The sequence below is a fragment of the Pempheris klunzingeri genome, chromosome 8, assembly GCF_042242105.1.
Source record: "Pempheris klunzingeri isolate RE-2024b chromosome 8, fPemKlu1.hap1, whole genome shotgun sequence".
Taxonomy (NCBI): Eukaryota; Metazoa; Chordata; class Actinopteri; order Acropomatiformes; family Pempheridae; genus Pempheris; species Pempheris klunzingeri.
In genome coordinates, this window is record NC_092019.1 from 5,673,910 (window position 1) to 5,690,541 (window position 16,632).

The following is a 16,632-nucleotide window of genomic DNA, read 5'->3' on the forward strand; positions in this document are numbered from 1 at the left end:
GGCCAATCTGTTACAGCCAAAACAAGCACTCTGAAACGGGAGAGGACAAAGGAACCTAAAAAATGTAAAATAACAATAAGGAGGAGACGGATCGAAGATGAAAATAGTTTCAAGAACATCCGTAAAACAAAAAAAGAGCAGGGTCCCTCAGTTATGAGAGCACCTACTGTTTGACGAATATCAGATCTGAGGCCCAGCTGTTGAAGATGAGGAATGTACGTAGGAATGTGTCTGTTTAAACCACCTCGTCGTCCACTTACACTGAACAAACCTCACCTACACAACTGCACTTGATCGCTCCGCTACCAGGCGAGTCATGTCCCAATGACTCATTCAAGCTAGCCTTCCTGCTCCAAGGTTAAATATGAAAAGAGGAGCAGCCTTTGCCACCTAAAAAAAAATGAAAGCTAGCACTGACTAGAGCGCACCTGGGACCAGACACTAACATGCTGTCCACATGTGCAGCACACACCTGGGCTGAAATGAGCAGCTACACTTGCCAAAACACATCCTCCCTCATAGACATGCACAACAAACACTGTCTCCTATTCCCTCTCATTAAATCTGGCACATCGGAGAAATGGGTGTTATGTGATGGTAACAAAATAACAGCCGTCACAACGTCCCCCACAGTCCACATGAGAGAAGACGGGGAAGACGCGCTCGCTGTCCGTCAACTGAGAGCTGTTCATGCTCACGAGTCGACACAAGGTGAGAGGTAATGATTTCATCTGATATAATGCCAAATGTTGACTTGCGTGCCGCTGCGTGGGATGATAACTGGCTGAAATGAGAGTAAATACACTGAAAAGAGTAAACAACAGTGAGATTAAGTTGGTCTGTTTAATTGGCTGCCAATGGTGGCATATTGTCAAAAGCTGACAATCTGTCCTTTTATTTAACTTTCCATGTGAAATTCTAGCTGGACAAAAAAAAAAAAAACTTTGCTTACTAATTTAATTTCACCACATCATGGCCCCTGCATGAGACCTGATGGAGATGCTGTGATGACCATAGATTCTTCATTTCCACCTTTATTCTCTTCATCAGCGAATCATCACCTGATCCAAACCTCCAATCATATCTCACACACATCAAGCTGCCAGCTCCTCTTTCTTCCCCGTGGTTCCTCCCTGTGGTTCCTCCCTGACTACCTCTGCTGTTCCCTCCTTCCTGCTACACGCTGCTATTGGCTGCTTGTGCTGCCGTCTCTCTCTCCGACACCCCACCTCCAGCTGTCTGGTTCCTTATGAACGATACTTGGTAAATTACCAATGACATAATTAAATATCTATTTATTATATTATTTCGTTTATATATTTGATATATTTTATACTATATTACTATAATGCTATATAGATTATGCCTACTACAACATCTATCTATCTATCTATCTATCTATCTATCTATCTATACTGCATACTGGCTGGGGATTGTTATAGCATGCTGCTTGTATTATGAAATATAACCCAATAACCTTTAATACAACATTTATACAGCTTTTGAATGATTTTTCTTATATTTCTCATATTTTTCTTATTTATTTCTTCATATTTTAGGTTCAAATTGACTGGTAGTCACAAAAAGTTTTGGAAGTGGTTCAGTAGATCGTCTCAGACTGCAGCCAAGAACGGGCTGTGATGGGTGCAATGTAATCCTTCGGGGCACTTGCAAAAAGAGTTTACACACTGACCACAACCTTTTACCCAAACTCAGATCCTACACTGGACACAAAACACAAGTGAGGCATTTCACAAGTTACTCATTTCAGTTATGGCATTTACAATAAGTACATGTCATAAAATCGCTTTTTGTGATTTATACTGTGGCACATTTTGTTTTTATCGCAAAATTATCTGGCAATTCATCCTGCTGGTGCCTGAGGAATCTTTACTTGGGCTTTTTTACAGTTACACTTATTTTAACCACTAAAAATCTAATAAATGCTTAACTAAGCGATAAATTGTTATCTCTCGCTCCTTTATTTCTCAGTTGTTAACTGGCTTGTTGACAAAGATTTAACATATTCCCCACTGACTGGAGGAACTTCAGATTGTGCAAATGTTTCTACAGTTAAAAATGACAAGAAATCTTTCAAAAACTTCAAATAGAGTGAGCACTGAGTTCTTTGAGATGTCTTAACCAGACAATTTGACTCTATCTGTATAGTGGTATACATGGCGCTGACAGATCAATACAGTTTTAGGCTGGGGAAGTTAAGGCAGCATCACGCTGCCACAGCCAGGAGACATATTTCAAGTGAATATTGCTTTTCTGGGCTGCTGCTTCCTTTGCACTGCTAAAATCCTTTAATATATGACCAGTGTTTGTTCTGCCCTGGACTCTAAGGCATCCAATATTTTCTCAGCTGGAGTGTAGTACTGTGAGGGGTGATGCTCATTTCTTTTTTGTGACCTATGTTAACCTTCAACATCATAAAGACATTTCAACTGCAAAAGTGCACAGGTAAGTTAAGGTAAGGAAGGTAACAGACAGCAGTAGTAGACAAAAAAAAAAGGTGAACAGGTAAGACAACCTCGCTGAAAAATAGCATAATGAAGACAAACAGACTTTATTTGACCTCATTTGGGGTGAGTCACAACTTGTCAGCGTGCTGAAGTGACCAGATTCCAGTCAGAGTCTTGGAAACAGGATTTTCTGTGTGTGTGACATCAAAGGGAGAGAAAGAGCACAGAGCAGCATAGCACTGAAATCCAGAGATGAAAGAGCCGCTGTACTGGCCTCAGACGGTGAGTAACTACTGAGGGGGGAGACGAGATGAGGGAGGTAGGATGGTAGAGTATTGCAACGAGAGCAAAGGAGAAGACAAGGTAAAACAAGGCCAGACGGGGGCCACCAGGAGCTCGTCTCTGAGGGGTGAGAAGGAGGTGGACTGAGCGTGGCATCGCAGCTACCTGCTCTACAGGATGCGATGAGGGGGAGCTGACACTGATGGTGGAGACAGGAGATGGGTGTTAACTGTGTTAGATGACAGCTGTGGTGGGGGCTACAGAAATCAATATCCTCTTCCAGCCAGTGTTTCTCTGAGCTAAAACACGAGGAGGAAAAAGATCTAAAAAAAAGAGGCTGTGAAATATGGCGTCTATCCAGGCAGTGATGTAGTAGCGAAGGATGGAGGGATGTGCTGTAAATATGAGCGGTATAGCAAGCCCATATAAATAAAGAGGATGTACATTTCTTTAACACAACTGGAAAAAATCCCTTTAAATGCTACGTATATCAATTGCATTTTTCTCTATGGAATAATAAAAATTTCAGAGAGGAAGTCTGCAGGTGCCACCTGGCTTTGACCTTGACAGTGACACATGGTGCAAATGTCAATCCACAGCTCCACCTTGTGGACACGGCCATGTTCTGCAAGAGGGAGTATACACGGTTGGAATTCAGCAAACGTCAGTAGCCAGAAGTCCTCGAGTTTATTTAGCCTAAAACTACAGCCAGATTCAAAGCAACGCCCTGATGAGTCTATATACTGAGTCAGTCACGCTAAAAAACAGGAAGAGCAGTTTTTAGCAACAATGTCCTCACTAAAACATAGCAGGCTTTATTAGGTGCTGGATTTTAGGGGATGAAACCTGTTCACTTGAATGAGATCATCACGAGCGTACGTATGTGGCACCAGATATATAGATAAGCTAAACTGGTTCCACCTCCTCCAGCGCTAATTTTAGATCACGCCCCGGTGGAAGAGGAAGGAAGGAAGGAGGGTGGCAAAAGAGGTGCCAAAAGAGGAAGAGACAGAGAAGGTCACAGTAGTAGCTGTGCCACCACGGTGAGTAAGCGCGTGTGTGTGTGCGTATCAGTATGAACAGGAGGAGGGTCTGGATGGGACAAAGAGGACGCGCCTGCCCACACAGATGACCACAGAGCAAGTATGCCAGCGAGTCAGTGGCTGCCAAATAATCCAACGACAGCAAGACCGCCAGCCAGAAAGTCAGCCAGCTACACATGCATGCACACACACACACACACACACACACAGTCATCCAGACAGCCAGCCAACGATCCATGCCTGCAAGATGTGTTACTTTTTTGCTGCCAACACCAGCAGGCCAGCAGGCAGACCGAGAGCATGAAGACACTTCAGAGCTGCCTTCTCTGGCCTTTAGCTCCATCAGAGAAACACTGAACATCACGGCAGGATGGTGAAAAACTTTAAGATTGCTAACTAAAACACGAGCAGCGCATAAAATATGATGCATAAGATGGATTCATATTTCACTCAGCGGACACTGTACACTTTTTATTTGACACCTCTTTCTCATCTACATTCTCATGATGGAAATTAAAGGTTATTCATTCAGTAGAAGACTTATGTGCTAAAGCTGGGGTAGGCAGTTTTCTGAAAAAGGCATAAAACGCCAGAATCCTCCTGCAGCTCTAAATCCGTCCCATCATACACTCATCAACACTGGCGTATGCACTCGCTTCATACATGCAGCAAAATGAAGTTGGCAGCTTCAATTGAGAGACACGTAAGTCTAGTTTTCCCTCAGACCACATGAATTACAATATGCTGAAAGGTTATTATGCACCACAGCTTCAATCTCTTAATTAGTTTTCATTAACTACAGAAAAAATGCATTTAACCTAAAACTCACCTTTCTTTTAAGTTATCTTCGAGTAAAGCATCATGTCAAACAGCACTTGCCCAACCACCCATGCAGACATTTAGGACAAGCATGGGAAAAGACCTGTGTGAAGCAATATCTGAAGACACCTCGGACAATAGTTTATATTACAGAAACCAATGCTCTATAAATAAAAGGCAGCACTTGATCCAATTTAAGGCGTTACACAGGTTAAACTATTCCAGAAGTGAACTCCACAGCTTCCTCTCGGAGGTGTCTGCACAATGTAAGAAATGTAATTCTGCTGAAGGCACTTTAAAGCGAGGCTATGTAACTACTGGGGGAAAAACTAACACACTCTTCCTCAAATGAAAAGTTGCATTCATTAGAAATAAACGGCTCCTTACTCAATTTAATACACTCAGAGGTTTTCCTGCGACAGCCTTACTTGGTCTGGTGTGACCAGTAGCGTATGTTGGCTTGGTATTGTTGTGTAACCGACATCACTGAGTACGTTCACTGACATATGCACTACAGTTATAGTGCTTTTTAGCATTTACCATCGTTTTGCAACCACAGTTGTCCCTGTTCAGCAGATACACACAAAGCTGCTTTAATGGGTAACTTTTCCTGTTCTAAGCTGGTTAAATACTGGGAACAAATTCTCTGAAAATCTTCATATGAATCACAGACGGTTCCAGAAGTGGACCTAAAGACGATAATTTTCAGTACAGACACAGTCCTCACCCTGGGTCGGGCAGTATGGTTCCTTTTCTCTTTCTATATGATGTGAATGCTTTTCTTTTCATTTCCAGTTTAGACTTCAATTTTGATGTAAATTAAAAGAAACTTTTAAATTTATAACCTGCAATGAAAACTCTATAATGTTTAGTAGTTTCGATTCTTTGTCAGAACATCTAATAGGCTTTTTAAAACATCTGGTGCTGCATCACACTCTTTTTATATCTAAAAGTAAAAGAGCATCTGAGTGGTTTCTCTTCAGAGCACTCATCTTCATCAGGTTTATACTAGCTATTTGCTGCTCGCATTGCTATAACTATACACCTCCCAGAACCATTTCTTTGGATAATACCCTCATTGAGACGTGCATGCCGAGCACCAAAATAGGCTTGTAATTAAAAGATGCCGGGGATTCTGGAGAAAAAAAGTAAAAGAAGCTGGGTGAGTTATTAAGGTCCTTCCTGTGGTTTAAAAGCCAAGCGGCACCTGGATGCTACTTGCTTCTGTAAAACAACCAAATAACACACACAGGAAGAGACAGAGATAGGAAGAGTGTGCAGGCCGGCACACACACAAGAAAAAAACGAAAAAAAAAAAAGCAGAGTTGACAGATAGACACACACACACACACACACACACACACACACACACACACACACACACACACACACACACACACACACACACACACACACACACACACACACACACACACACACACACACACACACACACACACACACACACACACACAAACGCCTCCACAAACACATACAGAGCTGGCACATTGAGTGAGGTAATGTTCCCTCCCCTTCTGCCTTCCAAGCACACTTCCTCTGCCTGGAATAATTGCTGCCTGGCTGCTTGTCTGGGAGAGCGAGCTGCTCCGTTCATTAGTTGCTCTAAATATCAGACACGGCATCACTTTTAAAGGCTTAATTTCTCTGCAGTCACAGCCTCTCTCTCTGATCCTCGCCCGTCGAGAGCCGCAGAATATGCTCCTGTTCTCGCTGGCATGACCTAAATAGATAAGTAGTAAATGAACGGGGCCCTTTCTCTTGGCAGCCGTGGAGAAATTAACGGACAGAGATGAGAGCAGACGAAGGGGGAAAACGTTTGTGGTGGGAGGGTGTCTAAACAAGTGGAGCGGCAGTGACAGCGATGGCGATGGAGACAGCAGCATCCATGGTCTTTCAAAAGCGGTAAAACAAGACGTCCGTTTCCATGGAAACGAGCAAACAGTCATATTTCTTAAGGGACCGCTGGGCTTCCTGCGGTGCTTAGTGATTGGCTCATTCAGATGCTGCAGACACAGTACCTGAGGGAGACGGCTCACGCTGCTGGTCTTAGAGCGGCGAGGACAGGATGTGCACGGCTCACTGGACCAGACGTGAAGTCACTTCAGACACAAACAACACACCTCTGACGTCCTCTAGCTCGTCTCTCTCTGCCTTATGTGACACTAGTGGGGCTCAAGCGGGAGAAATGTAACGCACGGAAATTTGGCCACAAGACAACACGGTGACAGTGGAATTAAAGGCATATTGCCTAGATTTATGGTTTAATAAGTAACCTGGCTTATAACCATACAGTGTTTACATGCACCAGTGCGAACGTGTGATCACCTAAAACAAGCGCTTGGAGGTGGTCATAAAATGCTGTCAGCAGCTTGGATACCAATTAAGAGCCCAAAATTAGCAGTGACAGTTTCTCTAATAGCCCATTTCACACATTTATTCTGTAAATTTTACCTGTCAGCTTCATGGATAAAAAAGCACCACAAGCTGTTCTTCCATAAATGCCCTGGCAATCTGCGCCTCCCTACATAGGTCAATGTGAAAATAACAAAGTGGACTGTTTGGACATATATTTATATTAAAGCACAGCATATACACGCAGTTTTTGTGCTGCCTTCTTAAAACAGCATATAATGCATGTTTTCATATATTAATGAACTTTAGTGACTTTTCAGTGATCCCAAACTACAGGGGAGAAGTCTGAGCTCTGAAGCTCCAGAAACTTCCATCACAATTGTCACTCCAGTTATGTGAAATCTGGCACATTAAAAATGACAAATTCCAGTGTAACTTCCACATCATACGTTCAGTCCATCCACTGGCTGTATGCAGTAAACTGCGAGCTAAAGCTCCCTGACTCTCTAACCTCTATGGGAAATTCCACTGGTAAGCTAACAGGCTAGCGGCCAAGAAAGCACGTCGACCAAAGTGGGAACAAGCACTTAAATTGTCCTTGTAAATCTAACAGAAGTGAATGTTCTGCAGCTGAACAACATATTTCTTGCCTGAAATTCCCTCAGTAACAGCTTTAGGTGGGCTGCTCAGGAGAAGTAAGTCAAACCTTACATGGCTTTCTGAAACGTCTCTGTTCATACAACGGTAAGCGCCTTGCATTGTGGGACACAGTAGGTGAAGTAGACTGGTCCCATGCATGCTGCAGATTTTGCTTTTGTTTGCAAACTGTATAAGACAAACTACATGTTGTCCTATTCAATACAAACTGCCAGTCTAGTAGGCCATTTCCAGTACAGCCCTAGTCTGTTGTTGTGTTAAGGCTTTAGCCTCTTATGTTACTTCACAGGTGATTTTTTCTTTGTGTGTTTGAAGTTTATTCTTATTATTTTGGAGCTGTGTGTAACAAAAAGCAATTTCCCCCTGAGGATTATTAACGGAATTCTGATTCTGATTCTGATTCTAATTCTGATTCTAATGACAGTTGGAATAGTGACCTCACAGTTGGTTGGAATAGTGACCTCACAAATGATGTCACAGATGATGTCACCAGTTGTCATACGGAAGTTTGTATATAGACCTTGAAAAGATCAAACCCACTGAGTTGGAGTCGACCCGCTCCCTTAGATGGGATGATGCAGCGGGTGTCCCTCACCAACAGAGGCCTCGAGTTGAGCCGCCGAGTTTCTGCAGGGTGTTCCCCCCGCTGTCACATTCACTCGGCGTGCAAGATCGGGTATAGGGGAAGCCAAGCTTGACTCGTTTCCGTAGCGCCGCCTCTGTTTGTGTGCCGCCTGCATCATTCCATCTTCGTATTTACATTTCAAGTATGAATTTTTATCTGGACTCAGGGCTTGGTTTGTGGACCGCCACTTTGAGGCCTGGAGTCCCCCTTTAAGGGCGTCGCCATATTGTTTTCATGGCCCTCGCCATCTTGGTTTTTAAGCACCAGAATAGACAAACTGCAGCTAGTTTGTTTAAGGAAACAGGACAGGCAGCTGAATCCATATATATATATTAAGTAAATAAATCAGATATTAATCAGAGTCATAAATGCCTTATTGAATTTACTGTTATTCATTGTTAAGTCTTTATATAGTCTTTTAAACACATGCTATGTTCAAGCAGCTTATTAAGCTACTAGCAAAGTTGAAACAGATTTCTAGATGATTTTTACCTCCTATAGTCACCTTGGATGTCAGTGACATTTTTTGTAGTTTACGTTTTCATGTCCTCTTTCTCAGTATGTCAACTAAACTCCTCCATTCCCTACAGTCTTATAGATGTGAAAGCACAACGTAGAGGATATACTCTCATACATATGATCTCTGAGATAATCCACGAGGAGAAATCATTTAACAGTCTCGCAAGAAGTACATCCATCACACAGCAAACGACGGGACAGCCATTATAGTGGGACAACACGCATGTCCTTGCTTTTGACTCCAACACACACACACACTTCCTGTCCTTGGAAAATAAAAGGCAGGTTTTATCGTCTGACCCATCCTTGGAAATTATTGGCACCTCTTGTTGTCTTTTCTGTCCTTGACAGCATGACACATCATCCTGGATGTTCACCTTTAGGCTGACAATGAACAAAGCTTTAAGATGTGACAGCGGTTGTTGAGGGATAAGTCAGTGTGCATGGCGTGTGTGTGAGGATGAGTGTATATGGTGGTGACCGACAGGCACAGACATATACAAATATGCGTGCATGTGGGTTTAATGGCCTAAAATTAAGACGTAGGGAAAACTGGTCTTTGATTAAGTTGAACTATCTCTGACCAAATTAAAGAAAACAATGGCTCTGCATCAAACAAATCTTCTTTTCTGTAACACGCATGATACTTGAAACTTGCCCAGCATTAACTGAATGCTAACATAACATACAAAAAACAAAGACGCATGTATTTGTAATACGTTTTGTATCATCGTTATGGTGGTAAATGCATCATACAGTTCTTGGTTTTACCCAGAAATAATACTACAACAATAAGGATGATATACTTTGCTGTTTTCTGAGAGTGTGAGATGTGCATCAGAGGTGTGGTCAACATACCGTCACCTTCTCTAAATCAGCTTCTGAGGAGGTGGGAGACAGGGGGCTGATGGGACTGAGGGAAGGGGAGCTTCCGACACTGGAGACGTAGTCGGGATCAGGAACGTACAGAACCTGCAAACACAATCCACGTCTGTATTTACACAGGCGCTGCCTTTGTGCAAACACTCATTGCACACCACACATGCGCGCACAGGGACAGATAACACAGAATCTCTTTTTCACACATGTGCATACACACACAGCCCGACCACAAGGTTGACAAGACAAATAACATGAAATCATGTGTATAGCCTCATGCTATTGACAAGGATAAATGGAGAGAAGTGACGGTTAGTCATCGTGTCACAATTAGCGGTGATGGTTACTTGGTGTCTGAGGTTTCCAAACAGTGAATGTAGGCAATGCATTGATTTTCCGTGATTACATTTAATGTATTTCAGAAAAGGGCTGCTAACAATTAAGTTCTTTATTGATTAATGTGTTGATTATTGGCATTTGAAGCTGGAACCAGTGAATTTGTAGATGTAGCTGTATTTCTATATTGATGAATGTGTGCATCTGTGTGTTGTGACAACACTACGTATCTATCACATCTAAAATGAAGTGTGAGTTCCATCTATTGTGTAGCTGTTAAAGGTTCTTGTTTAATCTTTTGGGAAATACACTAAATAATTTCTTGCTGAGCGTTAGAGGAGAAGATTGATACCACTCTCATACTTGTCCGTTAAGTATGAAACTACGGCAAGAAGAAGGTTGGCTTAGGCTGGCATAAAGACTGGAAGAACATCCTCACCAGCACCTCTACAGCTCACTACTTAAGATGTTATACCTGGTGTGTGTAATCTGTACCAAGAATAACAACAGTGTAAAAACCATAAGGTGTGGTTTGCAGAGCCCCGCCAGCTGTTTCCAGCCGTTATGCTAATTTAAGTAACCATGTCTTGGTTGCAGCTTCATATTTAGCGTGCAGGCATGAGAGTGGTATCAAGTTTTTCATCTAATTCTTGGCAAGAAAGCCAGTAACAGTAAATGTTGAACTTATCCTTAAAGAGAGGGCTATTACTCACTCCTTCATGTGCAATCCAAACATGGAACATTTCCAAATTCAGCCTACCATCAAAAATATCAAATGCAGGGATGGCAAAAGTATCCCTGAATACTTATGATATAAGAAATGATACCTCTACAATGGCATCCTGTTAACGACTGCCACATTAAATATATTAGGTGTTAAAGCCATTAAATTTGGTACTGAATTTATTTTTTCTGATTGTACATTTTTGGCTTGTACAGGAAGTTAGCTAAGACTTTATAGTTAAAGAAATGAGTGGTTTTGATTGTGCTATAACTGCTGCTTCAGCTGAGCAAGGGGAGGAGGAATGATGGTTCCTTAAGTGCTCCCCACACCCCACTGTTTGGACACAGCTCAACTTCTGCATTGTTTTCCGAGAGCTGAGATGGGGGATGCCAATGAGATTGGCATATGTGGCTCGTCTCCATTCGTTTGGATTTCATTTTGATGCCAAGAAATACAGAGACAAAATATCGTTTTGGATTAACGTCACATTCCCCCATTAAAGAACAAATTTAGAATCTGGGTCTATTGCTGAAAAAGGACAAAACTAACCTGAAAGCCAGGGCAGCTGGCAGCCTGTTAAGTGGGCTAAAGGTGGGTAGCTTGTGTCATGGTGTCAGAACTACAACATTATGGGGAAAATTTAAGGATTCCACATACTATTATACCTTTTTAGAAACAAAATTGCTCCTTTGCAAGGAATTGCATCCTAACAGGACAAGTGACTCTGTAATTAGCAGGCAATTAAGTGGGGATACAGACAGTACGGATGTGAACAATGAGTCAGCAACTTACTCTGAGAAAGCAGGAGGATAAACACATGCAGCATGTGATGTTCCTAAAAAAAAAAACAACTTCCATCTCTAATTTTTCCACCTACATTCCCATACGTACTGTGGAAGATGCTTAGTGATTGTGTGATCATGCCAAAAAAGTGAGAATGCATTATGAGCTGTCAAAAGCAGCTATTGTGAGATCGAGTGGTTAGTAGGATGCTGTGTCTATGAGGTTGCTGTGGGACAGTGATGAAGTGATGCAGCTGAATATATCAGTGAGGGCGTGCACGGCGGTTCACACCTGGCCAGGCACCACTGCCCGGGAGAACAGCTTGTTCAGCTGAACCAGTTCGTTGGGTGTGGTGTCAAACTTGAGCGCAATGCTGTTCAACGTGTCCCGCGATTCCACCTGGACCACAAAACAAGAGAGAGGACACAAATCACACTCCTGCTTCCGTTCGGGGCTTTTTCCTTCAAGCTGCACAGAGAACACTTGACTTTGTGACACAGATGATGAGAGAAAAGAGAAGAGAGGAAAAACTGAACAGAGCTGAGCGATTATTCCTTTTAAAAGCTTTTCATGCTGCTTGATTTTTGCACGTTTTGCATAATTTTGAGATGTTAAGCAAATTAAAGACGTCAGCCGTTGACCAAGAATAGATTCCCACGGGAAGTAATGTTGCTGGCAGAAATATGAAATGACATGAATGTCAGCATCAGTCTTGTGTTATCTTGTGAGCTACTCCTGTAGCAACATGTACCTGTTTTCACTTCAAGAAGACTCTTTATTATTTCATTCTTATGTGTATTTTTTCAGTATTGATATAATCTCTAAATTACTTTTTCAGTTATTTGATTTATCATTTAGTCTACAAAGCACGAGATAACAATAGAAAAAAGCCCTCCATAATTTCCCCCATCCTGAGGTGATGTCTTCAATTTGACCGTTCACTAAACCCCTCCTCTGAACAGTGATTGTTCAATCTTAGCTTAGCAACTGTAACTAGGCACAGCAGGCCTGTCAAGCTTAGACTTCTCCACATGTTGAGGCTGTTCACGGGGCTGTACGAAGAGAGAGGAAAGGTGTGAGGACTAAACAGTGTGTTTGTCTGCTCCAGCTGCAATCGTTAGCATGTGCGTGCATAGTGAAAATAGTAGTGGACTGATTTTTTTGGTGGTCACTTAATTGATTAATTGACTATTCTACTCAGCAATAATTGAGTCATTTAATTCAATCTGACAAAGCATATCATACTGAGCCATAATAAGAGCAAAAATAAACAGGAGATGTAGCACTTCATGTAAGTCAAGGTTTAATGTATTTTCAGGGTGCTGTTGTGGCTACACCCTGTGCTCAGCTGCAGCACCCTGCAGTGTGACACAGGTGCATTTGCTTGTCTCCACCGGTTAAAATCCATACAACAGAGATGTGCTCCACATGTCTGAACTAGTTAAGCATCTAACATGCCCAGTGGGAGTTTCTACCTTCCAAATAAGGATGACAACCATGTGCCTGTGTGTGCGAGGAAGGTGGCATAAGGGTATAAGTAAAGACGAAAAAAAAGTGAGCTCAGGGGAGAGAACCCTGGAAAACCAGACAGGCAGGACTGAGTCTGAGCTGTGTATAATTAGGACAGGATAATGGCAATGTGTGTTTTAGTGCAACAGTCATGGGACTGCCTCAGTGATTCTCAGCCTGTGTGTGTGTGTGTGTGTGTGCAGCTTTTCCTGTGTGTTTGTGTGTGTGTGAGTGTGTGCTTGTGCAAACAGTCCCACAAAAACACCAAGGAATGACAGCTTCTCCAAATTCCTGACATGACAGCCTGTTTCCAGGAGGATATTCTTGCACAAACAGACAGACAGACAGACAGACAGACAGACAGACAGACAGACAGACAGACAGACAGAGGCACACACAGCACAGTCACAGACAGGTGGTTGAGGAACCAGGACAGACAAGCTGGAACATTAATAACAGAGTCATTGTGTGTGCGGCAGTCACACATGACATGACCAGGATCATGATCATGCCAACACTTAACAACACAGAGGGGAAGAAGCAGAAACTCAGAAGTTCTTGGCAACTAGTGAACGGTGACGTGCACAAACCTAAGATCCAAAAACAGACTTTTTGTCTCCAGGTAGCAACTGAAAGTCACGGTGAAGTGAAAAATTAGAAGGCATTATCAGAAGGCTTCTTTCACTGTATTACACATGAGGCTGCATCTATTATTTCTGAACCCAATTAATCTGCTGATTATTTTCTCAATTAATAAACTGTTTGGTTTATAGAACATTAGAAAACAATGAAAAATGTCCACCACAATATCCCACAGAGCTCAAAGTGACCCCATCAAATGTTTGTACAACAAAGCAGCAAATTTTCACATTTGGAAAAAAGGAACAATCACGTTTTGGGAAAAGGGCTTAAACAATTAGTCGATTTGTCAAACCAGTTGCTGATTAGTTTTCTGTTGACAAATGGATTCATTGACTAATCACTGCAGCTCTAATTACAGGGGTGTCAGACAGCTCCTTAGTAGAATCAGAAACTGTAAGATGAAATGTGCACAGCCTATGATTTGGTTTTTCATATTTCAAATATTTGAAATACACAAAGTCTACTTTATTTAGCAAAAGCAACAAAGCCTTATGGGATCACCCCCAAGATCTATGGCTCTGAGAGGCAAGTAAATCAAACACTGATCAGCACAAATATATTCAAGGTGCGTTATTTAGCATCTTCTGCTGGGCAGAGCAGAGATTTGGAGACACGGGGCAACACAGGGGACAGGAACAATGTAGCAGCGACTGGTTTGTAGTTAACTGATGGCAGGCTAGGACTGAGGGAGGCTGGACTACATAAGGTGACATTTTTCTATCAAATCATCTTCTTCTAATTTGTCAGAAACAAGTCTTTCAATTTAAATAATACACATAGTATATTTCTCAGCACAAATCCATTTTACAATAATATCAGCATAGTGTTTATCCATTTGGAATGATTAATGGTCACAGTTATTTAAACTGGTTAGAAATCAAACTAATGGATCCAGGCAAATTGCCATCCATAATGAGGCTACGGCCGAAGCAACATCACTTCAGGCAACCAGAGAAACAACAACTTTGATGCCATGACACCCCTTTTAATGTAAGTCATATGATATAAAGCTGGCTAATGATGGCAGAAATCCAGCAGAAACAGCTGGTAAAAGTCTAACCATGATTAAAGTACAGTGACAGTGATGCTGCTGTATCACTTGTTGTGCCTCGAGAGAACAGCTTTAAACTTTTGGAGCTGAAATGTCTTGTGGCCATTTGCTTGTAGCTCCATCCTCCACTGTGGAGCAATTAAAAAAGTGGTGGAAAGAGTCTTTTCAAAGTCCAATATAAAAGCAGTTTTGGCTTGGAAAGTGAGAACCATCTGCAAAGTGAGTTTTCAAGTCCAGAAATCTCAGCTGCTGACAAAATGATTGTCACTGGTTAACTGGTTATCTTCCTGTCCCTTTAATCTGAGCTGGACTAAGAGGACTGAACTAACGAGGGCTGGACAAATCTGGGCTGAGAGTGTGCTCAATGCTAAAATAAGGCCCAGATTGCAAGCTATACTGGGTTTGGATGCCCTACCCTCTGGGGGAACAAACTAATCAGATCTGAGGTCAGTCACGCTGCTGGGATACAGTCTCCCTGACTCAGCAATGTGTGCAACTTTGTTTGGACAACAATGAACAAGGCAGAGCAGGGATGTGCAGTATGGACTGGGCGAGTGTGCTGTGCAGGGCTGACTGTGGTTTCACTGGCAGAGGTTTTGTTGAGAGCAGAACTACACTGCACATGACGATGGGATGGGTGGAGACCAGTCTGGGCTACTGACTGGTCGCAGATGGACAGATCTCCTTGAGGGGTCAAAGTGGAGATACACAATAACAGCAGTTTGCCAAGATTATAAAATTTTCCAGCTAGATTAAATGTTAATTTCATTATTTTCTAGAAACTAATCAAATTAGAAAGCATCCTTCATATTTCAAAATGTTATTTGATACCTTTAGAATTTCAATGCTTGTTCATCAGGCCACAATTAATTCAATAACTTGATCAAAGTTGAGATCGAGTTAAATGGAGGTTGCTCAGCAACCAAGACAGCGGAGACACGGGTCAACGACTAATGGCTGTAAGGTTTAGAAATGTAACGTCTTTCATCACAAGCAAATCAGACCATTCTATTCTTTTTGGATATGTGACCACCTTCAGGATGTAGATTCAATGACACAACCACCAACCCACAGTATTTAGGAGGACTGAGAAACAAAAGGTATGTTTCCAGTGTCTGTCAAGACCTGATATTTCACTTACAGAAGCAGGCATGTTTGTACAAAACCCTGGATAAACTCTTATCCCTCTGTAACTTAAATATACCTCAGACACAAACTGGGATGCTTGTTAATACCTTCTCCGGGTTTCTGATCACCATCTTCCCCGTGTGCAGATGCAATCCTTCACAGAGACACATACAGCAGTAGGCAGTCAGCAAAACAAACATTTGGATATAAACAATGTACTGATGGTCTTCAAGCTGAATCAGAAGTCATAGACTGATAATGTTATGCAAAGAATGAACTGCATCGCTGTTCTAATGTTCCATTGTGGATCAGATTGAGAGGCCAAATCCAGCAAACTAAGTTCTTCCTTCGCTGTTGAGGCAACTCAGTTTCTAAGTGACAGTGACTTCGATGCTGAGGATTCAAGACGTGCCGGGACTCATGCAAACAATTGAAAACCAATGTAGTGCATACAAGTAGCTGATAAACCAGATTTCTCTGTGTTGTGTGTAAGATCAAAAGCAGGGCACTGGTTCGAATGTCAACACACTCCATGATCTCAGATTTGCTAGGATTTGAGCGAGTGAAATCAAGTGAATACAATCCAAAGTCAAGACTTAAAAAAAAAAAAAAAAAAAAAAAACTAGACAAGAAAACCCCCCAAAAAAGACAAATTGAGGATGTGGTGACAGGTATCGTCCCATTTCAAAACATCTGCTCTTAACTGTGTCACTAACACTTGCTGTTAGACATCTTATGACAGTATGAAGGTCCTTCTTGATTTGTCATCTCATCTGCTCAGTAAACGGGAGCTG

General features: G+C 42.1%; 1 protein-coding gene across 3 annotated transcripts in view; it reads right to left on the reverse strand.

Annotated features, from left to right (window-relative positions):
• Positions 1-16,632, reverse strand: part of oxr1a (oxidation resistance 1a) — a 66,151-nt gene that overhangs the window by 24,009 nt on the left and 25,510 nt on the right. For 2 of the 3 annotated variants that reach the window (XM_070834697.1, XM_070834695.1), the window contains exons 3-4: positions 11,800-11,907; positions 9,645-9,758 (exon numbers count right to left, since the gene is read on the reverse strand). In XM_070834697.1, the coding sequence (XP_070690798.1) occupies positions 9,645-9,758; positions 11,800-11,907 (222 nt within the window). The remainder of the gene's footprint in view (positions 1-9,644; positions 9,759-11,799; positions 11,908-16,632) is intronic. The other variant, XM_070834696.1, reaches the window with a different exon arrangement.